A 25,617-nucleotide genomic window follows, 5' to 3' on the forward strand; every position below is an offset into this window, starting at 1 on the left:
ACCGCATTAATAACGCTGACGTGAGGAAATGAACTCCATTACACGTCTGACCTACACCTGAGAAACCATTAGCAGAAAAGGTGCTAAATGTGGCAGAATCTGATCAAATATTAACATTTTAATTATACGGATGATTAACGATCACGTGTAAATGATTGGAGCAGCTAAATCAGTCTGTGTGTGCAGCAGACTTTCACATATCGGCTGAATTCGTGGATGAGAATTGAAATAAAAGTCGCGATGGGACGAAGAGCGGGAGGCTTGTTTTCCTGCTGTGAGCCCAAAAGCAGAACAAACCAAGATTTCGGCTCACGGGACGGACCTACCCACAATGTTTCACTGATATTCATATCTCTGTATACTTGTAAAAGAGCAACAGCTGTCATATCTCTTTTCCAAGCAGATGGAAGCACAGTAAATCTTGTGTGTGAACTTCTGCCCCCCAAACAGAGCTAAAGTCAGCGACTTCCTGTCCAAATCCCTCAGCAGACGACACTGAACAGGACAGAGAGACGTTACAGATACGGGTCTAAACGGGCCGAGCAGGTCTGCCTGCAGTCACCCAGACACACAGGAAACAGCCAAACAGATGATAAAAACGACAAGACGGAGAGATGTTTAGTTTAGGACGGAGAGAAGAATGAGATATAGAGACGGCACACTGGAAGAATAATGCCCTGAGACAAAGACAGAGAGTCCGGCTCGTGATTCTCAAACAAACACAAAGTGTTCAGTGAAAACAACAGCTACTCTACATAATTAAGCTAAATTACACCTAAACTGTCTCTAGAACACACAGAAAATGAATGATCACTACAACACGATGAATTTAAAACACCGTCACTTTTACACAGCAGCTAATAGTCACTATATTAGTTCAATCAGTAAACTTGCACGTTTTTAACGACATTGTAAATATCGTGGTATCGCGATAGCAGAATCGTCACGTGACGATATGAAGCGACATAGGTCTTCTGGGCAAAAAGTGTAGATTTCTAAAATATTCTAACATACGACGTGTTTAAAGCAAAATGGCTTAATTCTTTTCCGCTGCGCGCACTTCGTTCAGGCGATCATCTCGTGTCGTGATCCCATATTTTCCACAAATGGCTCAGTTCCCAGTGAATGCAGTGAACTTGTTTATTGCATGTGCTGTGAGTTTAGCGCACGTTTGGGAACGCAACGGCCACCAGTTATGCTTTATTTTCGCAGCAGATGATTACAGCATTTCACCAGATTTGTAATGAGATGCGTTTTCACTGAAGCTGGAGATATCCTTTAATATAAAAGCTTAAAAGTGCAGCTAGCGGTTTTAATGGGTAACATTACTGCAGTCCAAATTCAACCACGCCATCGGCAGCTGCCGCACTGATCGAGGAGCAGAAATGAGATCCTGTGATGTTGGAAGGGATCACCTCACCCCACAACGCCATGAAGATAGAGAAGAAGACAGTCGCGGGGTTATCAAACAGATGACTGGCCCGGGCCGTCCCGCACGCTGTGCTCAGGTTCCAGTAGCTGCACACGCGGTCACACAGCGGACACATGGTGATGTTCTTCCTCTGGTCGCAGATTTCCATACTGCCAAACAGAAGTAGTTTGCATGTAACAACATAACACAACTACAGCGTTTGCCATTAACAAAGTACCTGAACTAAGAGATTCATTTATGGCAAATTAACAACCATGTTTTTTAAACATTCTTAATGTTTTTTTTTAATCCCTTTCATTTTCTAAAGCTTAAGAAACTCTTCTCACTGACCATTTAAAAAGAGGTCAGTTCTAAGTTTCCTTATTTTCTGCCAACTCCCATTCCTTCTTTACTCACATTATAAAGCGTCGTGTTAAATGAAACTAAAATGAAACCATTTTCATTAGAGCAGATGAGGATCAATATTCTGATCAGTTCTATTCCCTCAGCCCCAAAACTGAGTTGCAGTTTCTGTCTAAAAACTACAGAAACAGCTCCAACAGCCCTTTTCGGGCTGTCATAATATCCTGACAGTGACAAACTCCAGAGGGACTTTCAGACAGATGTTTGGTTTTATATGCGCTTTCTCAAAGTATGAACTTCCTCTTTAAAAGTTTGAGGGTTTATGTTGAGAATGGGGGGCTTGTACTTTATTACCCAACAGTACTTTTTTCCTGTCACAAAGCAAGAAAACTGTTATGCAACCGTACTTAACTGAGATGCGAGACAGGAGTTAATAGTATGCCCAGTTATTAAAACAGACCTTGTCCAAAATGTTTTGAGGAACCGCACTCTGAAATGGCCTTGGGTTATTTTATTAGTAGTTTTGTTTAAACCACTGCTGGGGTAAGTGTCATTGATAGTAGAACTGGTGCACCTCCTCACAAACTACCCAGCCTGCTGGGTTAAAGTAGCTGCTGGTTTGCCAATGAGACACAACCGGATCAGTTTGTCAATAGTCATTTTGTCTTCTGTCCTGGGTCAAAACTTCCATGAAGTTTGTCCGTACCAAAATAAAGCAACCATTTTGCTTCTTAAATCTGACATTTGTCATTTTTTGTTTTGTTTTTTGTCTTGCGCTTTAAATGTTAACTAGGCGTTTTATTTTGTGTCCACTGACCTCGGAATGTCGTCATCAACAGTAACGCATCCATAGAGGAACACGATGACCCCTACTAAGGAAGCAGGGATCAGCATCTGGGTGTAAATGCCAAGCCAAGCAAAGTATAGACCGATCTTCTCTCCAAAGTACTTCCTGTAATATAACTGAGATGTTACTTATGAACCTAAAGGACTGAAACATCAGAGAGTTTGAGATTTACCTGATTAAACCGATGGGCTGGTACTTATAAAAGACACTGTAGCTGGCCCACTCTTCGTACAACAGCTGAAATAAATGCAACCACATGTTGAAACACCTCATGCATCCGCGCTCATCTTTACCTCCAGAATGATGCTATTCTGTGTGCTACTGTTGTCTTTTCAGCTGCATGTATTCACTTCCTTTTTGCTGTGTGCTTCAGGTCATTGGCCTGCTGGGAAATGAAATTTTCCCTGAGCTCTGAACTGTGACGGCAACAGTGGTTTTCAATCCTGGGAAGCAGCACATGTTGTTTTTCTTCTTTATTTACCACACCTGATTCAGACCATCAGCTCATTATGAAAAAGCTTCATTACCTGAACCGAGGGTTTGGTGTTCAGTAGCTACTTAGCCGTCACTGAGCTGTGATTTGGGTGTTGTGCTGTATTTGATTTTGGCCAATGAGATCAGCTTTCATTCTAGACCACAAATGGTTTGGGCTTTGCCACAGGCATGACTTTAAGTTGACTTTTTTTCAGACCTAGCTTCATTAAACCATGCTAGTAGCTGTGGGTTTCTCGGTGTGAAACTGACATTGGTGTCATCTTTGTTCAGTTCTTGTCCGGTTGCTTAATAGCAGAAACCATCTCATTCTGTTTAAAGTCATCGTTTTTTTTTCCAGCAAATTCACATTCGCACAGAAGATGCTTCACAGATCTGGAGGTATAGGCAGAAAAATAACTCACCTTTCTGTCATTTGGCTCAGCATTTTCCCCACCAACATCACCCTGCAAGGAAAGAAAAGAGCACATCGGTTCTGGACAGATAGCGTAAGATCCTCAGTAACAGGTCAACAGAAGTATAGTGATGGATACTTACATCATGTAATGGATAAGCAGCCAAATAAACGCCACTCCCAAGCAGACTAGTTATTCCTGAACAACGTGTGAAAATCATATGCTGGATTATTCCTTCAGTTACAGTTTTGCTGTCAATGACGCAAATGAATTGGGCATAATACTGAGTACTAAAGGACGGCCAGCAAAGCACTGTAACTTAAGTGGTGCTAAATTAAATTTCATTGTATAGATAAGGCAATAGCTTACCCATGCTAAATTTCGCTTGGTTTTTGCACTTGGTTCGCTTCAAAACTTCAAATACCTAGAATAATGCACATAATAGAACCATGACATAATGGGGAAAAAAGTCAAAGTATTCAAATGCTAAAATATGGCAATAATAATGTACATTGAACAAATACTTTATACTTACTAATGAACTTCTTGTTTTACTGTCAAAAAAGGAATCTTTGTCAGACAAATCAAACCTGTAACAATAAAAGATCACAAGTATATTTTTCAATACAGTTTTGCATATGTCCGATGTTTAGTTCCTAGTATTTAAGACCCATTCACACAAATCATATGTGCAAATGTCATTGTAAAAAAGTGAAATGCAGTCTGGCAAATGACTTGCTATAACCACTGCTAAACTGTAACTACTTGAAATCTGTAATGACAACATACCAGCGGTGGTTCATACCAAACCGTCATTCATCCCTTATACATAGAATTTTAGTGTTCTCCTCATTTTAAGATAAAACTGAAGCAATCTGCACTATTCAATTTTAAAATCTTCAGAAATTGCTCTCAGTGTGAATAGGCCTTTATACCTTTGACGGTTGAGTAGAATGAAAATGTAACTTTGGTTCAGCCATATAAAGGTCACAAATCACCTGAATGCCTAACAGTACATGTAACAGACATTTAGATGTGTTTCATGCTTGAGAATGGGTGTTGTTGTGAAGCAGACACTAACAGATGCTGCTTTTCCCTGGAGAATGGGTACGAGAGGTGCTTCACTTTCTGTATCCTGTTATCTTCTAAGTTTGGATGAAGAGGATCTGTTAGTTTGCTGATGAACGCGTTGATCTTTTCCATTACACCACTGCTGTGCTTCACTTCATACACCTACAGTAAGACCACAGCATCACATTTACTCATCAGAATCTGATTTACACACAGCAGTTGTGCATGTTCCTCTGGACTGTTAAGTGAACGTTACTTTTTTGGTAGGCATCTTCAGTTTCATGAATTCAGCCTCTCGACAGAGAACGCTCCACGGAGCATGAATCTTCACAAAGCCCACACCAGGAGTCTTGGTCTGGAAGTACAGAAAAGAATGTTATAGCAAACACATAGATGGACTGGATTTCATTATGTCGTCAAGCAGGTAGAATCTATATTTAGCACAACACGTCCGGGACTGAAATAATTTGTTTCAGTTTTTAAACGCAGTATACACTCAAAAAAATATTTCAGCCCTTAACTTAATTCAATTACGTACAAAATTTCCATGCATTTAGATTACATAGTTTTAATTTAAACAAATCAATTAAACTTAATGTGATTCAAATGCATCAGTCTTACGTAAATGAAACAGGTAAAGTTGATGTAATATTTCCCAGTGTTAAACAAACCCTGCTCAGTGTTCATGTGTTTCCACACTACAGAGTGTTCAAGTAGCATTGACACAGTGTTGGAGTTAAGGAGATCATTATGTCACGATTGACCAATAATGATGAACACCTGCTGTTTACAAGCAGAATCACCGAAGGAAAGAGAAACACAAGAATCAGACACAGCCAAAGAGAAAATGAACTTAAATAACTGAAGACATTAAATCTCTGATTAAACAACTCCACAAACAACATTACAGATTGACTTGATTTCTGTCATATATCTATAAATATTATTTGAGAACGTCTAAACAGAGGTTTAGATGTTTTATTTTAAAAAATGTTTCATTTGACCTCACCATCATGGCGAACAGGGTTTACTTTAGTTGGGCTCTTGACCCTTGACTTTCTTAGTATAGTTTTTTTTTTGTTCTTTGGTTGCTGTAATTGTGTTCGTAGAGCACATTTGTATAGTGCAAAAAAAAAGGGGTCCTTATTAAGTGTTCTTGGTTAATTATTATTGATGTTGTAATCATTCTCAAGTGGTCTGATTTGCTGATATTGTTCAGTGGTTTACCTCTTAGTTTCATTATATTTACAGTAGTTGTATGAACTGTTACTATTACTACTTTAAGATCTCCAGTGTTACTTAGACACACACAGACATCAAGAATCAGCATATGAATCTCAACAATGGTGACATTCAACAGCTGCATGCTGGGAGTCATGGGTGAGTTTTATAATCTGCTGTTACCCAGCATGCAGCTGTTGAATGTCACCATTGTTGAGATTCAAATGCTGATTCTTGATGTCTGTGTGTGTCAGACTGATGCTGTAGATTTCAAGATTTAGTGTATAAGACAAACATCCATAATCGTTCATACACCTGTCGTAAACATTATGAAAATAATAGACTAACCACTGCATGAGATCAGTGCATCATGCCACTGGATGATAATGATTTAACAAACAAAAAAAAATTAACCAAAAACAGCTAATCAGACTTCTTTTTGGCTTTTTTATTTTGTTGTAATAAATGTGCTTCATACACATAATTACAACAGCCAAAAAAACTAACATTAAAAAAATCAAAAGTCAAGAGTCCAACTAAAGTAAACCCTGTTCGCCATGATGGTGAGGTCAATTGAAACTTTAAAAAAAAAATTAAAAAAATAAAACATCTAAACCTCTGTTTAGATGTTCTGAAATAATATTTATAGATATACGACAGAAATCAAGTCAATCTGTAATGTTGTTTGTGGAGTTGTTTAATCAGAGATTTAATGTCCTCATTTATTTAAGTTAATTTTATCTTTGGCTGTGGCTGATTCTTGTGTTTCTCTTTCCTTCGGTGATTCTGCTTGTAAACAGCAGGTGTTCATCATTATTGGTCAATCATGACATAATGATCTCCTTAACTCCAACACTGTGTCAATGCTACTTGAACACTCTGTAGTGTGGAAACACATGAACACTGAGCAGGGTTTGTTTAACACTGGGAAATATTACATCAACTTTACCTGTTTCATTTACGTAAGACTGATGCATTTGAATCACATTAAGTTTAATTGATTTGTTTAAATTAAAACTACGTAATCTAAATGCATGGAAATTTTGTACATAATTGAATTAAGTTAAGGGCTGAAATATTTTTTTGAGTGTACTGTATATAAGAGCAGTGTCTGCAGCACTAGTCAGAGTCTCCAGTGCCACACCGAAAGAAATGATTTATGAGCTTGCAGCCTGAATGCAATGAAATGTGAAAAGACAGCAAAATAACCACAATAAAATTACAGATACGCCTAAATGTAAACGTACAACACTAATGTAGCTGTTTTTTTAAAATGTATTTCAATAAGTCTACTGCACCCACTGAATGAAGTTTTTGAAATCAGTCAAGAAATTTGATTATGAAAAAACCTTGTGGTCTCCTGTGGTCAGTTAACACAGTGAATGGTTGTTGAGCACCCAGCAACCAATGTCTCCAATCTTCAAGAGTGAGCTTGGCAGAGTTCTCTGTTGCCAGTATCACAGTTCTGCTCCACCGGGGTGAGCTTCTTGGAGAAAAGGCGTATAGATGGAGTTTAAGAGGATTCACTTGCTACTGAGACAGGTTAATATGTCCACTTTTACGACAAAGGGTTTGTTGGGGTCTGGATGTACTAGGAGCGGTGCACTGGTAAAGCCAGTCTTGAGCTTCTGGAAGGCTTGTGTGGCAGATGGAGTCCAGGACAGAGACTTGGACTTAATCTTTAGCAGATTTGTCAACAGACTGATGAAGGAGCTGTAGTTGAATGAGTCACCGGTAGCGAGAGTTATAAACTTGAGAGAATAATCATTAATGTACATTTTTCTTTGGCAGAGATGGTATACAAGTGTATTTGATGGGTTTGCCGTAAACTTCATGGAAATTATTGACAAAGGCATCTAGGGATTTGGTTACTGGGATTTGTCCCACCTGGGCCCAGATGGTTTAAACCCATGAAACACTACGCCCCATCAACAGGGAGATGATGAAGGAAATCTTGGCTCTCGAGGGCCAGTGAACACTAGAGAAGAAATCCATTGCAATCCTTTGCCGAGCCAGAGTAGGACTCTGGATTGGTCGTAGGACTGCAGATGATGACTGGTGAAGTAGTGGCTGTGGAGGTGACAGTGGGCAGAGTAGAGGAGGTTGTGGTAAAAAGACACCAAAGGGAATCCATGATCTTCTGGAATGGACAAATAAACAAGTCCAGACAATGAGGTGTGTGCTTTAGTAGTGGTGCTGATGAGTGCACTTGATGCAGTGAAGATGTGGCTGCTTAGAAGCTGGGTGAGGGTAAGCGCTGTGAATGGCTGTTCTCAAAGCCTGGGAAAAGGTTTTCTATAAGGCATAATGTGTGCATTATAATACATTAAATATCCTTATGATGCATTATTAAAATGTTTCAGTGTTTATTACAATGCAGGCTTCATTTGGTGTTATAATGCACCATACACTAAATGATAAGTATTATAATGTATTTTAACTGTTGTCATGATTATTTATCAGATGATACAACATATTGTTTGGTTGTTTATAAAGCATTATGCATGCATTATAATGCATTAAGAAAATCCCTTATAATGTGCTATAATTACAAGCTTTATGGAAAATGTTACCGAAATGTTACTGTTAGCCCCCAGAGCATTAGAAATTAATAGTCATGCAGCCTCAGAGAAGTTGAGAAGTTGTAACTTTTTGCACAAAATATAGATAAATCATATCAGAGTCAGTCAGCGCTGATAATGATGAATCATGGTAGTGCTGTGTCTGTGTTTTATAACTTGCAACATTGTAGAATTAGATGAGGAAGTGTAAACCGGGAAATACGGTGAAAAAAAGTGCAGGAAGATGGAATGTATGCATCACAATCAGGTACAGAGGAAAAGGCTACTACTGTTACATTAGGTAAGAAACAAAGGTTCATTTTCACAACTTGTATATTAACTTGTTAATAGTAATTAGCTCTGGAATCTGTGCTGATCTGGTCCAAATGGGTCCCGGTCTCCTCGCCGGGTCAGGGTCCAACTTTAAAATAACAGACGGATCCAGGTCAGTTCGGGGTAGTACATTTCCGTGTTTTGTGATATGGTCATGGTGACATGTGACATGGCCACAAATTTTTTGATGACCATGTCTATGCAGACCTCTAATCTAGACCTTTCACTTCGGTGAAAATCGGACAAACAGCCTAGGAGGAGTGTTTTAGTTCTTTTTAAAGGGTTGTTTTTTTCTAGGCTTGATTGTGTTTATGGGGTGAGTTAATGGGGTGTGTTTATGGGGTGAGTTTTTTTTTTTTATAAAGCATTATTTTTCATGATTTATTTTTCAATGGGCTCAATCTGATTAGCTGGCTCAGTGTGTTGTGATTAGCTAAACTGCCTATAGTCTGTGTGCAGAAATGTCATGCCCCTCAGTGGCATGTGCTCAGACTGAGTTGTAAACAATGGCGTCATCAATATTGCTTGTCAATTTGAGCCCAAATGAGACCCAGAAAATATTAGTGAAGAGGATCACACAGAACCTGTGCAAGCACGGCTCTTACAGGACATTTCAGAATGGTATGTTTCTTTGTTTGTGGTTCTCATACTTTAAGATACACTGTTATTTGAAAATGCTATTGCTTATGTTAGTTTGTAATATACGCTTTTATCCTGATTAAAGCTTTAAAGGAGAAGCTCACTTTCAGAACAAAAATTACAGATAATGTACTCACCCCGTTGTCATCCAAGATGTTCATGTTTTTCTTTCTTCAGTTGTAAAGAAATTATGTTTCTTGAGAAACAGGATTTCTCTCCAAATAGTGGTCTTCTATGGTGCTTCCGAGTTTGAACTTCTAAAATGTAGTTTAAATGCAGCTTCACATGGCTCTAAATGATCCCAGCCAAGGAAGGGTCTTATCTAGTGAAACAATTGGTTATTTTCTAAAAAAAAAAAAAAAAGTACTATTTACATACTTTTTAACCTCAAATGCTCATCTTGTCTAGCTCTGTGTGAACTCTGTGTACTCCAGTTCAAGACAGGTTATGTCAAAAAACTCCCATCTCGTTTTCTCCTCCAACATCAAAATCATCCTACATCGCTGCAGAAGTACCGACCCAGTGTTTACAAAGTGAACATGCAAAGAAGATCAAACACCCTTAACAAAAAAGGTAAAACAGTGATATAGGACGATTTTGAAGTTGGAGAAGAAAATGAGATGGGAGTTTTTGACCTATCCTAACGGTATTGACCTGGATTACACAGCATTTGAGGTTAAAAGGTAAGTAAATTATATAATTTTTTTTTTTTTTAGAAAATGACAGATCATTTCGCTATATAAGACCCTTCTTCCTCTGCTGGGACCTCTGCAAGGTCCGTTTAAAGCAGTGGTTTCCAACCATGTTCTTGGAGGCCCCCCAACACTGCATGTTTTCCATGTCTCCTTAATTAAACACACCTGATTCAGATCATCAGCTCATTAGTAGAGACTGCAAGACCTTTGTGCTAGACGAAGAAGAGATGCAAAATGTGCAGTGTTGGGGGGCCTTCAGGAAAGTTGGGAACTACTGGTTTAGAGTCCTTTGAAGCTGCATTCATACTATATTGTAGAAGTTCAGAATTTGGGGCACCATTGAAGTCCACTATGTGGAGAGAAATCCTGAAATGTTTTCCTCAAAAAACATAATTTCTTTCTGACTGAAGAAAGAAAGACATGAACATCATGGATGACAAGGGGGTGAGTAAATTATCTGTACGTTTTTGTTCTGAAAGTTAAATTTTCCGTTAATACAGCAGAATACGTGATTGCATTGTAGCATTTGCATTGTAGCCCCAGTGCCACCTGTAGAGATTTGCCACAGCAGGAGTGTCCAAACCTGCAATCAAAACTCTTTTGATAACCTTTTATCCTGAGAGTCTGGGATTGACTGAGCATGCTACATCAACAGGATGTAGATTTAAAAAAAAATCAGGCAGAAAGTGGAAAGATACATGTAGAGCCTAAATCAATGATTTATTAGAAGAAAAAAAAATTATACTAGCCCTTATGGTTCCAGAGTTACAGACCAAAACGCAAATAGCATTACTTAGATGTGTGCCTGAGTAGCTCTGCAAGATTGGGACCATTCTGCCAAGTTTAGGGCCTCTACTTTTAAAGCAGATAACTAATAAAAAAAAGAATAAGAAAATCAGTACAAACACAACTGAGTTCCAGCATTTACATGGATTTGGGAGAAGCAGGAGTAATGGAATCAGGAAATGACCCGAGCCAGACTGCGTTGCCTACACACACAAGCGACACCTCACAGCATGAGCACTACGCACCGGACCACGTGTGACCTGACGCATACGCCTTACATAGACTCCAGGACAGGGGATCCCATGTCAGGGTGAGTCTCACAGCCAAAAACAAACAACTCAACAGCTGTGATCATCATTACTTTTGCTAATTATGAAATTCAAGAAATTCTACAAGGCACTTAATGGCACAACCACATGACCGAGACTATACATGGTTTTGTATGTATTCATACTTGCTCATAAACGTGTTCACAGAGAAGAGCAGGTGCACGCATGTACACACATCTCATTTTTTGAACACATATGCAAATATACCACATTAATCACAAACTGAAAGCCAGTGTTTGTGCGGGTGATGATTTTAATGGCTGTTGTCACTGCATTCACAATGCAGCACAGCCTCAGTGCCTCAATGTGGAAATAAAAGTCAAAGAGACTCTAACACGGCTACACACCAACTGAAAAAAAGCGACCTGCTGTTTTATTTATAAACATGAAAGAGAAATGATTTCGCAGCAGATGCACACTTGTTTCTGTCATTTTACTATTTGGAGCCGAATGAATGTTCGGTTCCTGAGTTATTTGGGATCATGTGTTGCTACTGTCTTACAGTCACTGTACAAGCTGTGCCAAAACAGCTTTTCCTGGTATCAGGTGACAAAAGTGGTTTGCTTTATTTAAAAAGATATTAATATATAAAACACAATCTCATTAGATTTTTTTTTCCTATTTAAAAACAATAGTATATTTGATCAATTTTTATACCTTTTTTGTCATGTGGGCTTATTAGGAGCGGCCCTATTGAGACACTTCAATTCAGTTTCATGACAGAAACTGTAAGGGACTAGAGACTACGAAACTTAAAAAGAGATAAAGACAGTCCTAAGAGAAAATAGAAATATTTTACTTCTCTGAAAAGAGAATCAGAGAAGCAAAATATTCAACAAGTTAACAGGACTGAAAAAAAACAACTAGATCAAAAGACTGATTACTTATGTTTGGTTAACAAAGGTCAAACAGTAAAACTGTAATCCATATTTGTCTAGTTTGAGCAGCATTTATTTAATTGCTTAAGCTTATTATTCAAAATCAGCATATCCAAATTTTGCCAAAAATCTGTCACAATCACGCTGTAGTACTGAATATTTTTGTCTATGGCTCATTCACAGTCGTGATGATATGCATTACAACGGCACGCTTGCCTGTGCCAGCAATATTTTAGCGCGGCTGGAATACCACACTGACCACTCAGCACTCAGGACCACACCTATCCATTTTATAACATTAATTGAACAAGTATCCGCCAGTGAAGGCTGTCAGTGTGTCACTTCCTAACAGGAGTTTTGAGTTCTGGGCATCTCATGTCATGGCCAGTGCAGTGAGACACGACAATGTGTCTTTTGTGGCCCTTTTTCATGGCGAGTGTTGAAGTAAAACAGCTGAGCTCAGCCAAAAGACAAAACAAACCTCCAGCAAACAAAAGCCTTGCGGAGCAGGAATGCAGGCTCCATCCATCCATCATGAGGAAAAATACACGTACCTCCTCGTCTCGCTCCAGCTCCAGGCCCATCTCTACCAGGTTACTCTCAAACTCCTCACGCCGTAAACATTTGTCGTCATCGTGGTGGTCCAAGCTGTGGTCAGGCGAGCCCACTTCGGCGTCATCTTTGGGAGCGGGCGGAGGCGGCGCTCGACCCCGCCGCAGGGTGCGGGTAAAGGCGTTGTCTCTGAGACGTGACGTGTGGCGCCGGGAGCTGCTGGTCTTCTTGATGTGGTAAGTGAGGATGTAGTCCACCCGCCTCTTGCCGTCCTGGAAATACAGACCCCGCCGACATTGTGTGTTCTCCTCGGGAGCGAGAGACTTCAGGATCTGAGAGGAGAGGGAAGGACAAAACATGAGCCAGGCTCTGTGTGTGTGTGTGTGTGTGTGTGTGTGTGTGTGCGACTGCTGGGCCAGGGTCCAGTGAAAGGTCAAGATGGGGCAGCATCTGAATTCAACAGTGGACTCATCAGCTTTAAGAATGAGTGTGACTGTTTGTTAGACCTCATTGTCCCAAGTCATCTATAAAATAATGAGCTGAGCAAGTAAACTCCATTCAAATTAGCAACGGTTATATACTGACAAGCATTAATAGCAATACTCTCAGTGTTCTGCAGAAGTGCTTGGAATTAGTTTATAGATAAATATAAATGCTGGTTTATGATATTCTTTACAAAACTAAAGTGACGGATGCAGTGGATATTGACTGCACATGTAAAAAGTAAAAGCACACGAGAAAATGTTCAGAGTGAGCAGAAAGTTTCATGTGTGTCACATGGTTTGGTCACAACATTGTTCTTATGCGCGAGTGATTTCACTATTTTTTATTTTTCTAAAATGTGGACAGCAGACATATATACCCCCACACATCTTCATTGCTACGCTAAGCAAAATACTAAGTCAAATAAAAGGTTTAATGTTCTCTTTAACAATTCGCCTGTTAGCAAATATTTTTTTGAATATTTTGTATTTTTGTACAGTTTGAAATCCTGAACTTTCAGTTCTGACTAAATGGACTGGACAGGATCTTTATCACTACAACAAACTGCTGACACTCATGACAAAGGCGTGTTGAACAATCACATGATTTTAGTTTTTAATGCAGTGCTGATGACATTTTATTAGCTGATACAGTATGTTAGGTGTACTGTATTTAATATCTCTAGTGTTAAAGAGATTAGAATTGCTAAGTATGCACAGACCACAGATGTGACCCTGGAGCACAAAACCAGTCTTAAATCACTGGGGTATATTTGTAGCAATAGCCAAAAAATACATTGTATGGTTCAAATTAGTAATAAGTAAAGATCATGTTCCATGAAGATATTTTGTAAAGTTCCTACTGTAAATATATCAAAACTTAATTTTTGATTAGCAATTTGCATTTTTAAGAACTTCATTTGGGCAACTTTAAAGATGATTTTCTCAGTATTTTGATTTTTTGCACCCTCAGATTCCATATATTGAAATAGTTGTATCTCGGCCAAATATTGATTTATCCTAACAAAGCATACATCAGTGTAAAGCTAAATCTTAATTTCATGGTTTTGCGGTCCAGGGTCACATATGAGTCCATTATGTGCAAAGCAAATGTTATTTTCCAGACAAGCAAAATGGACACAGTATAAATGACACTGATGCATTTTGCATTTTGGTTATTGAAAATGTACAATAACCAGTGGTAAATGCTTTTAAAAGACACTCAGTCATCTGTAATAAATCTAAAATGTCTAATTTGTAATAAAATGAAGATCCAGGACAGATTTAACTTTACATATAGGCCTACTTTGATAAGCATATTTGGCAAACAAATATATTCTTAATTACTAAAATAATTTCATAACTAACTACTTTTTCACAAACAACCAAAAAAAATGAATGGTTAATAAAGTAGTGTGGGCGTGTAATAAAAGACTAACCGGAAGCTCATACTGCAATGTGAGGAACGGACCTTGGTAGAGCTTTAGAGGCGCACATTCACAGTCTTCTTCATTCATCTGAGGTGCACTATAATTAATCTTTGTGTAGTTTAATATGAACTTTTGTGAAAGCCTGTCATAGCAAAGGCAGAATTATTTCTCCTATATGTTCCTCCAATGTCCACGCTCTTTTTGTTTTGGAGAGACAAGCTGCTGGAGATAAATGTTATGATAGCGAAATGTTTTGACCTTAGTTCAGCACCTTTGGGCCTGAGATCTCTCATAACACTGCGGTCGTACTGGTGATGGATCTGCGTGACGGTTGACATACAGGTGCTAATGCGCTGATAAATAATGTCTGACGTGAGTAACCTTGAACTTGAGAGTGTGAACTATGGGAACAGCTATGGGTTCTTATTACACCTATGGGAACCACAATGTCACCGACTCTTATTCGTAACAGAACAGAACAAAACAACTGTGCATAATATAACAGTTATATATAACGTCGATAATACTACGGACAGGTGTAAGTACAGTCAGCAGATGTTATGTGTACGTAATGCACCGTTGAGATAAGCAGATGTGATGTGTTTGCTATAAAATGCCGTCTGGACTTCAGCATTAACAACTATGCGACAGTAATCTTAGATAGAATATTTTTTTTGAAGTCCTTATTCATGAGGTCAGCTGTTTTTGTAGAGCGACTGCAACTGATCCAGCAACTGCTGACTGTGTTATGGGGTATGACATTTCCTCTGGCATCCCCCTTCATCTTATGGGGACGTGCTCATATTTTAGGAGCAAAAAGCTTTAGTACATACAGATCGAGCATGTGCTTGTGTATTTTACCTACCGCTCTATATGTAACTTATGTACGTTAATCAAATTGTCAATGGAGCGACGGGTCATAGTCATAACCAACGGCAGATATTGCACACACGTTACTAAAGATATGGTTTTAAGGCTTTAAAACGTCCTAAAAAGTCACTGACACATGCCACACTCACCTGAAATTTTCCATGAAAGATCACATCCCTTAAGAAGTGCGCTTGTTTGCAGGCCGTCGGAGGTTGAGAGCCACCGCCTTCGTTCTCAGGTAAATCCATCATCGGTCACAGTAAGAAACCTGCCTCCAACCTGTTCTCACTCTCTCTTAATCTTCAACTCTGTTTTCTGTCTGTCTGCTCTTTCTGTCTTTCAGAATGAAGCAAGCCTCAAGTCACAAACTGAGCTCTGTTGTTACTTGAGAGGAGTGAGCGGAGCCAGGAGCTAATATTAGACTCAACTATAAAGCCATACATCAAAGCCTCCAAGATGCCCTCGTTCAAGCCCCTCGCTCTCACGCATCACTTTTGGTAAGAAGTCAGCTTAGTCTCTGTGTAAAGGCTACTTTTGGAATTCTGATCATTAAGTAGCGTTTAAGTCTGTTGCTGCGTCGTATAATATCATCTTTTTTCAGAGACAAGCGCCACAGTTTGTCTTGCATAACTGCCATCAATTTGAACATACAGGGAAAAACGAGAACAACTTGGGTAAAACATTTAAAATTTGAAACTTACAATAGAGTCTCGAAGATCATATCCAATGTCTTCTATGGCTTTGATACTGATGATGTTCATGTGCTTTTCTTTGATTGGTACAGAAGAATACTGCTCATTGTTCATTATGGCTGTGTGTGTTTCCAGCAGTGAACTTCTCCAACAGATTGCGGTTTACAATTTAACCTGTAGATGAAAAGCAACAAGGCATACAGGTAAACATGTGAACTTCACAAAACCACAATTAAAATGACCAATTCGGAGTCTAAGAAACCTGTTATGAAGATGATTATTAAATAGAACTGCCAGTTGTCTCTACTGTCCAGGCTAAAGACCATGTTCAAGCTAGAAAGAATTTGGTAGCCTATAGAGCCGGGGACGTCAACTGGGACTTGTATTGTTTTTAATGTCGACTGTAATGGTGCCTGTTGGTCTCTACGTCTATGTAACGCCAGGCCAGCAGAGGGAGCCCTCACCCACTGACTGACTGTTCCCGCTCCCTCTGCTGCTTCATGGGTTACTTCCTGTTTGGTGGCCATTTAAGGAGGCCTACACCAAACAGGCCTTTGCGAAGTATTGTTTTGCCTGTGTGGACTCTACCAAGTGTTTTCCCTGTTTTCATTGCCTTGTTTTTGTTATTTGCCACAGTTTTGTTCCATAGTCATAGTTTTTGCCCTGTTTCATTGCCATAGTTTTGCCTTGTTCCATTGCCTTGTTTATTTGTTACTTTTGGACTGCTCTCTGTTTTTTTGACGTTCTGCCTGTTTATTGGAGTCAGAATACTTCGCCTACCAAAGATCCAGCAGCTTACAGAACACACAACCCACAATCACCATGGATCCAGCATCACGCCTTGTTCAGCTCTGTCAAGGTAACCGGCCCATTGAGCAATATGTTGAACTGTGTCACTTGGTGGACTTCAAGGAAAGTTTTCTCAAGGACATTTTTTACTTTGGTTTGCGTAAAGATATTTCAAGCAAGATGCCAGGTCATCACCGCCAATGATTTCTGATTCATTATATTGACTATGCTTTGTTGCTGGCTGGATCAGCTTTTACTGTGGGGATTGCTAATGACAAACCTTGCCATCCTCCAGTATCTGCCACACCAGAATGCTTACATGTCATGTCCGGTATTGTCACCATCATGCCAGAGGCCCCTCATGCCAAGCCTGCCAAGTCAAAGCCTGCTCAAGTCATGTCCACCAAGCCACAGCCTTCCCATGCCAAGTCTGCAAAGCCAAAACCTGCTCAAGTCACGTCCACCAAACCACAGTCTGCTCACGTCACGTCGTCTGCTCCAAGGCCTGCTCACGCCATGCCTGCTGCCATCCCTGAGCCTGTCCACAAGATGGCTGGCATCCCCGAGCCTGTCCACAAGATGGCCGCCATCCCCGAGCCTGTCCACAAGATGGCCGCCATCCCCGAGCCTGTCCACAAGATGACCGCTATCCCCAAGCCTGTCCACAAGATGGCCGCCCCGTCTGAATCTCCGGCCAAGATGGCTGCCACGCCCGGGCCTCATCAGTCCAAAATCACCTCACCTGAATCTCATCCCATGTCTGCCACACCCAAAGCAAATCAAGTGATGGCTGATCTTCCGGTGTCAAGTCAAGTCAGGGCTGCACTTTCAGTGCCAAGTCAAGTGACAGCTGTGATTCCTGAGCCACGTCAAGTTACAGCTGTTACTTCGGAATCAAGTCAAGTTACAGCTGTTCTCCATGAGTCAAGCCAAGACACAGCTGTTGTTCTCCATGAGTCAAACCAAGACACAGCTGTTGTTCTCCATGAGTCAAGCCAAGTTACAGCTGTTGTTCCTGAGTCAAGCCAAGTTACAGCTGTTGTTCCTGAGTCAAGTCACGTTACAGCTGTTGTTCCTGAGTCAAGTCGAGTTACAGCTGGGTTGTCTATGTTACGCCAAACCACAGCTGATTTCCATGATCCAAGCCAAGTTGCAGCAGATCTTCCTGAGCCAAGTCAAGTTACTGCTGTTGTTCCCAAACCAAGCCAAGCCACAGCTGACCTTCACGAGCCAGGTCAAGTCACAGCTGTTCTTCACAAGTCAAGTCAAGTCACGGCAGGCCTCCCTGAGTCAAGTCAAGTCACGGCAGGCCTCCCTGAGTCAAGTCAAGTCACGGCAGACCTCCAAGAGCCTCGTCACATCTCAGCTGATCTTCTAGAGCCTCGTCACATCTCAGCTGATTGTCTAGAGCCTCGTCGCGTCTCAGCTGACCTCATAGAGCCTCGTCACATCTCAGCTGACCCCCCAGAGCCTTGTCACATATCAGCTGACATCCCGGAGCCTCGTCAGGTCTCAGCCGTCCATTCAAAGCCTCGCCAAGTCTCGTCTCATCGCCCAAGCCACGCAGTCTATCTACTATCCCACTATCTACTGTGCTGCCTGTAATGGCTATCACCATTTTAAGCGTGTGGGCTACACACTGTACTCCAGAGGCCTCGTCTGACCACGAGTCTGCTCCAGAGGCCTCGTCTGTCCACGAGTCTGCTCCAGAGGCCTCGTCTGTCCACGAGTCTGCTCCAGAGGCCTCGTCTGTCCACGAGTCTGCTCCAGAGGCCTCGTCTGTCCACGAGTCTGCTCCAGAGGCCTCGTCTGTCCAAGAGTCTGCTCCAGAGGCCTCGTCTGTCCACGAGTCTGCTCCAGAGGCCTCGTCTGTCAAAGAATTTGCGCCTATGCCTCCAGAGGTGTCAGCTCATGCTGTAGATCCTCCAAAGGAGGCGGCGTCCACCCATGAACTCACTGCCACGTCTAACCACGAGCCTGCGCCAATGCCCCCAGAGGTGGCGGCTCCGGCCGCAGAACCTCCTATGGGGGCGCCATCCTCCTATGAACTCTCTGCCTGCCATGTCACGCCCAAGAAGGCTAATCATGAACTCTCTGCTATTGCTGCCATTTCTCCACGGCCCAGGTCCTCCAGTGTTCCACTGTCTGCCATTGCTCCACGGCCCAGGTTCTCCAAGGTTCCACTGTCTGCTACTGCTCCACGGCCCAGGCTCTCCATTGTTCCACTGTCTACCATTGCTCCATGGCCCAGGTCCTCCAAGGTTTCACTGTCTACCACTGTCCCACGGCTCAGGTCTTCCAGGGTTCCACTGTTTGCCACAGCTCCACGGTCCAGGCCCTCCAAGGTTCCACTGTCTGCCACAGCTCCATGGTCCAGGTCCTCCAGGGTTCCACTGTCTGCCACAGTTCCACAGTCCAGGTCCTCCAGTGCTTCACTGTCTGCCACTGTTCCACGGCCCAGGTCGTCCAGTGCTTTACTGTCTGTCCCTGCTCCACGATCCAGGCCCACCTCCTCTGCACGAACCTGGCCCTCCGTCCCACCCCCTGTTTTGCCTCTGTTCCCCTACACTCCTGGACTGTTGTTGTTTTGAGCGCCAGGAGTCGCTCGTAGAAGGGAGGATTCTGTAACGCCACGCCAGCAGAGGGAGCCCTCACCCACTGACTGACTGTTCCCGCTCCCTCTGCTGCTTCATGGGTTACTTCCTGTTCGTGGCCATTTAAGGAGGCCTACACCAAACAGGCCTTTGCGAAGTATTGTTTTGCCTGTGTGGACTCTACCAAGCGTTTTCCCTGTTTTCATTGCCTTGTTTTTGTTATTTGCCACGGTTTTGTTCCATAGTCATATTTTTTGCCCTGTTTCATTGCCATAGTTTTGCCTTGTTCCATTGCCTTGTTTATTTGTTACTTTTGGACTGCTCTCTGGTATTTTGACATTCTGCCTGTTTATTGGATTACGCTCTCGCCTCTCCCTTATTATCACTGTTTGTTGGAGATTGACCTTGCCTGTCTTGACTACGATCTGTTTAATAAAGCTCGCATCTGGATCTTATACGCTTCCCTGGAGTCCCGTTACAGTCTATTGGTGGCTTGTTAAAACCGATAAATCCTAATGGAATATGTCTCAAAACACACTACAGGAAACCATTTTTTAATGGTTTTAATGGTTAAAAGTTGATGGTTTGTAATGTTTGTCATGGTATTTGTAGTGGAGACCATTAGAATTTACCATAATGGTTGTATTGTTTTTTTTCAGCAGGGCGGACCACGAGGTGCCTCCATGTGGACCGTGAAGGCTTTTGACCTAATGACATAAAAAAAATAAAAATACCAAACGCTAATTTCTAATAAATAAATAAATCTAATAAATTTGGGTGCAGTGATGAGAGCAGAGGGCACAGACAGACAAAGCTTTCAGTGAGTGAAAAACAATGGCATTACATTGGGGTTACGTCACAATATTGTAATTATTTATTTTTTAAACCATGAGGGCGAGCCAATGAATATCACACAAGCAACGTTAAAACTTTGCGCAAAATGCGATATCCTGGTGAAAGTCTCAATGCACTACAAAGTAAAAGTAAAAACTGATGGCGATTTCAGCACCTGACGCTGCATTAACGGGGCATATTCTCTCAGAGACGACAAGAGACCAATCTATCTGATATTAATTTACTCCCCTAATATTTGTCTTGTGGCCCAAACATAGTAGGGAAAAATGAGAAGAAACGTATTTCGTGTTAGATTGTTTTTGAAAAAGTCTGTGCTTGAAATAAAGCTCTTAATTTTCATTGATGACTGAAGATTTCATAAGGGTTTAGTAAGGATTAAGAAAGTCTTGACAATGTCTGCACAATAGCCTTGTGGGCAGTGATTTCAGGTGGTCTTAAATGTGGAGACAAGAATTGCGATGAAACTTTAAAAGGCTATCCATTGAACAAATATAAGCGCTGCACGTTTCAAAGTCAGCTGCTGCGCTGCTTTATGTACTGCCATTACGAAAACGCCACCTGCTGGATGAGAATGATCTTCTATTTTCAACCAGCCCGTACGTCTGCTCTTGTCAAAGACCAATGTGAAAATCAATCCATGTTTTTAAGCAGCTGAGTTGTAAATGTGGTGGATCAACAAGAAGACAATGTGTTATAAAAATTTTAACAATTAAAGCAGTAAAATTAACGAATATGCTATTTAATTAATATAGTACTTGATTGATAATAGCTTAAATTAATATAAGAATTGATACTTTTGACTCTCAAATGTGACTGAAATTTGAGGCTGAAATATTAAGTAAAATAAATCTTTTTGTTTTTTTAAACCTGCATCTGAACAGTAAATCATGCTTTTTACAGTCATTTAATTAATGTTTTTTTTTTTTGTTTGTTTGCATGTCTTAAAAAAAGGTCTTTAAAAGTCTAGAATTTAAGCTTAAATATCCTGCAGATAAACCATCAATTGTTTTATATATAAATGTCTGGACCTCGGCTGGTGAAGACGGTTCTGGAGGAGTGACCAAGGATAATAAGTCATTTATACTGTAAATATCAATGCTATGAAATCATAATCTGACATATCAAATGTTTTTGGTGATGAGATTAGAGGCTGCCCTGAATCATCATTGTCACCATTGCAAGACCAAAGAAGAACATCAGGAAAGTTCCCTACTAGTACTTCTTACATTACAAAGGTTTTTTTTTCATTCTTTCTTTCTTTCTTTCTTCTGCAACCAGACTACAGTACTAAAGGGTGCTGAAGTACCACACCTTTGACAATGGAACAATGCAGAAAGTCTTCCAGAAGGAAAACACTTTCATAAGGGGAGCAAACAGCTGCTGAGGGACCAGGGGCACTCCTAAAGCAATAACACCCAAATCTGACATGTACTTCTGGATTACTGCTCAGGTAATATTGGGACTGCTAAATATTAAACTGTCACAAACAAAAATCCTATCTGTCCTGTCATTATTAATGAGAATGTGTAACCGTTTAAGGCCTCCATGCAGGTCACAAACATGGGTGTCTCCCAGAACTGGATGCTGAATTCCTTCCAACAGACCTATCACACAATACCTCAAGAAGTTCTGGTTATGCAGTATATTGCACATTGTGTTTAAATGCATGTTTATTAGCGCAAAAATGAATGACTTCAGCAATGTAGTCGATTGTGCTGCTTCTGTCATCTGGTCTGCTCTATGACTCTCTGGCATGACAGCACAAAACAGCACATGCTCACACTCAGCCGTACCACAGCTATAACGACAACAGAGAAACCATATCACTGGAATCATTAGAATCATAGACATATGAACATAGATGTCTCATTAGCATCTGTTTTTATGACCCTCTCTGTGCAAGCATCCAGCTTACTAGAAAGGTCAAAGCTGGTCTGTGAACACTCGAGAATACGTTTTTGGCATGATTGCTGTATTGTGAACTGTATTTATGCATGCATGAATGGAGTTGAGCAGGTGATTTTGTTATAATACACAACACAATACAACATGACACAACATTTTTTTTTTTTCCAATTGAAAGACTTGTAGTATTGAGTTAATACAAAAACACAAACCACAATCTCACCTGTGAAAATTCTTCAGTAATTCAAATCTCTGTGGTGTTTAGAACCAGAGGCTACGCCATTGAAAAAGCTCATTGATTTTTTATGTTAAGTGACAACACGTTGACCATTTTAAGATGGTGTCCGGGACGGTCAAATGTATTTTTTTCCAGCTAATGAATGATAAAAACATTGACAGCCAATCAGAATCCATCCTGCTTAAATGAGCTTGAGCATTTAAAGTGCCAGACAACATGAATGTGGTGCACTTATGAGAATCTGAGCGTTATCCGCTGCTGTGTATGGTGATAGACCGACCCTCCTGCAAGAAACTCTACTGAGGAGGTTTGATCTACCATGGCTTCAGGCTGTACCCATCCTGGCCATTTTCTTTTCCAAAATCTCATCAGGTGATACCTGGATAATTGTGTGCACCAAAGCCATTCTCCATCGTGACATTCTGCCAGAGGCGCTGTCTGTGGTCACCATCATCCTAACCACCTTTCTGATCCTTTTCCTGAGTTTTACATGTTCCAGACTCTGTGTTTTTCCATGCTCATGAACTCTGCTATCCTTGCTCCAGAGATTATACCTGCACCTCAGCTGCTTTACTGTGTACAACTACACTCTCATCTCTGGTCCTGATCTTCCTCAAAATCCTCTGGACATTCTCCACCTTTCTAAGATGTGCTTAAGATGTGATTTGGTCTTTTCTCTAGTTTCTATATGCTCATATATATATAATATTTACTGCTCACAACATGCTAACCTAAAGCTATAGTGACAGCAGCAGCATCATGTTTGGGGCTGATTTTCTGCAGCAAGAACTAGAAACCTCAGGAAGGAGGGGAAAAAAGCCAAGCACTGAAAAATCCTAGAGGAAAAGTATCCACAAGAGCATTGAGACTAATCATTCTCCAATGAGACATTGACCACAAACATCCTTAAGTGGCCCAGTCAAAGCTCAGACCTCAGTCCATCTGAGGAACTGGTTATTTATAGTTAACATGCTGTCCTTAAATCAATGTATTGTCTGAGCTTTTAATACGCACGCACAAGATGGCTTCGACTTTGTCTGAAATACCCTTAAGAGATGCCAAGAACTTTATGTTGAAAAGTGAGATAAAATTAAATCACATTTATCAAGTTCAAACTTTTCGATTTTGAGTGAAAATTAGAAGAGTTTTGCATGATTTTAAGAGAGCAGCAGTTATGTTATACTTATAGTATGTATAGTACATTATGCTGATTTTTATCTATATATTCATTTTATTTTATTTTATTTTTTTTTGACTAAACGAAACGTAATGACGTTGACAACAAGATGATCGCAATCTATAAAACACTGCCTTCCAACAAGCACACTGCGTTTCTACACACTGTCGTGCATTTTTTATGTTCACATTTTGCTTTTAAATATGTTACAGAACATGATACTTGATAATAGTAACTATTAAAAAATGGAAAATAAGTACACTTTGGCATACTTTCTGAAAAGAGTATAAGGAAAATATTATACTTTCATAGAAAACATTTGCTGAATGTAATTTATTATTATACTTAATTGGATGTTAACTGCAATAAAATGAATGCAGAATTTACATAGAAGCAGTGCATTTACATTTTAGCAATAATTATTTACAAATAACAAACTACCCTTAAAATTACAGTCAAGGACTTTTTAGATGTGCTTTAGTCTGTTAGTCAGTACATCAAAATATGTGTGCTTTTTAAAACAATGATATATTTAAACTTTAAAGTTAAACTTTTGATGTCACATTATTGCAATGCACACTTTTTAGAAGTGTGTTGAGAAACAAGCACAACATTGTTTAAGTAACAAGTGCACAACAAATGCACATTCAGTACAGTTAAGCACGCTTCTTTTTCACAGGGATCAGTAATATCACGGTAAAATGTCGGCTAGCATGCACTGTAAATGAAACATGTGCTTAAATGAAATGAAATATCGCTGTGAATTCAGTCCTGCCGATCCTGTCATGCAGACTGAAACGAGGATGACACGGTTAGAAGTATTGTGTCATAAAGCTCTGTCACACACAGATATTCACTTTCGAGACAGTGATTAAAATACATTGTAGTTACACGTTTGCAAATGTCGTGCCTTTACAAGAGTTTACAAGAAATATGATCAGCAAACAGCAGCATAATGCAATCTAACGAAATAAAACAACCTTTTATTATTTTTTATCTGAAATTTTTAAGGTAGTGTCGTAAGGTAAAAGCAGTTATAAATCGAACTAAGTAAAATGCAAAATATTGTGACATCTTTTTTTTTTTTTTTTTTTACATCCACAAGTTTATATAGAATCTGTAGTTCATAACGCTTATCGTATTTATATCAAATTTGACTGGCAACAGTACCTCAGACAGTAAGAATAAACCGGTCCTGAACTCCCGCAACAGTCTACAGGTGAAGCGGCTCCGCGCGAGGAGACATCACTGGAGCGCGCGCTCTTCACACGATTCTTAAGAAAGCGCGCGGAGTAACAGCCTCCCTCCAGACGCGCAACTCTTGTCAGACGCTCCTCTGTGACGATCGATCTATCGATCTATCTATCTAGCTATATAAACATATCTGACATTAAACAGTGTTACTGATTTAATGTAACGGACTGTGTGGCGTTTGGATGCTTGTAATGGTCGTGGCTGTTCTCTTGAGTGTCTGAATCCCTCAGAGGTCTGACCCTGGATATAACAGACCGTGGGAAGGACATGTTAGAGTTTGAAACTTTTCAACAAGTCCTGTTTACAGACTCTTAGATAAAAAAGCTGTCGTGATGATTTACTGTCCGTGCAGAGGAACATCTGTCCTAAAATATCCTCATTGCGAGCTCTCATTATTACACGACAAGTGCTAAAAAAACATTTTTGTTGTTGTTGTTGTCACGTGATATGGATTTCAGTTGAAGCTGTGCATGTTTCTTTGTTTTAGCTGTTCGTGATTAAATCAAATAAATGGTTGTCTTTCAATCTCCAAGAATCCTCAATCTTCAAGAAATATTTATAGGCAGTTAGAAAGTAAAGCTAACCATTGTTTGTTTAGGTTTTGTTTATTTATTTATTTAGCCTCTTTCTGGGACATAAAAAATGATGCAGGAGCGAGAACGGCCCAAAAATGCCTCTAGGTGTTAGTAGTGTGTACAGCTGCTCAGCTGGAGAATTCTGGTGTGACCTCATCAAAACACTCACCTTCACACCTCAGT

The 25,617-nt window shown here is 40.3% G+C and overlaps 1 protein-coding gene across 2 annotated transcripts in view; it reads right to left on the reverse strand.

The window, feature by feature from the left end:
* The window catches only part of LOC127161961 (anoctamin-1), a 40,025-nt gene extending 14,953 nt beyond the window's left edge, over positions 1-25,072 (reverse strand). Inside the window, exons 1-12 of one of the 2 annotated variants that reach the window (XM_051104736.1) lie at positions 24,776-25,072; positions 16,057-16,221; positions 12,576-12,905; positions 4,836-4,934; positions 4,590-4,741; positions 4,044-4,098; positions 3,878-3,932; positions 3,651-3,706; positions 3,518-3,559; positions 2,794-2,858; positions 2,592-2,726; positions 1,421-1,581 (exon numbers count right to left, since the gene is read on the reverse strand). In XM_051104736.1, coding sequence (XP_050960693.1) covers positions 1,421-1,581; positions 2,592-2,726; positions 2,794-2,858; positions 3,518-3,559; positions 3,651-3,706; positions 3,878-3,932; positions 4,044-4,098; positions 4,590-4,741; positions 4,836-4,934; positions 12,576-12,905; positions 16,057-16,161 — 1,255 coding nt within the window. In that variant the 5' untranslated portion in view covers positions 16,162-16,221; positions 24,776-25,072. Of the gene's footprint in view, positions 1-1,420; positions 1,582-2,591; positions 2,727-2,793; positions 2,859-3,517; positions 3,560-3,650; positions 3,707-3,877; positions 3,933-4,043; positions 4,099-4,589; positions 4,742-4,835; positions 4,935-12,575; positions 12,906-15,504; positions 15,692-16,056; positions 16,222-24,775 lie in introns of those variants that run through there. The other variant, XM_051104737.1, reaches the window with a different exon arrangement.
* Positions 25,073-25,617: the final 545 nt, after the last annotated feature.

The sequence above is a fragment of the Labeo rohita genome, unplaced genomic scaffold (genome assembly GCF_022985175.1).
Source record: "Labeo rohita strain BAU-BD-2019 unplaced genomic scaffold, IGBB_LRoh.1.0 scaffold_79, whole genome shotgun sequence".
NCBI lineage: Eukaryota > Metazoa > Chordata > Actinopteri > Cypriniformes > Cyprinidae > Labeo > Labeo rohita.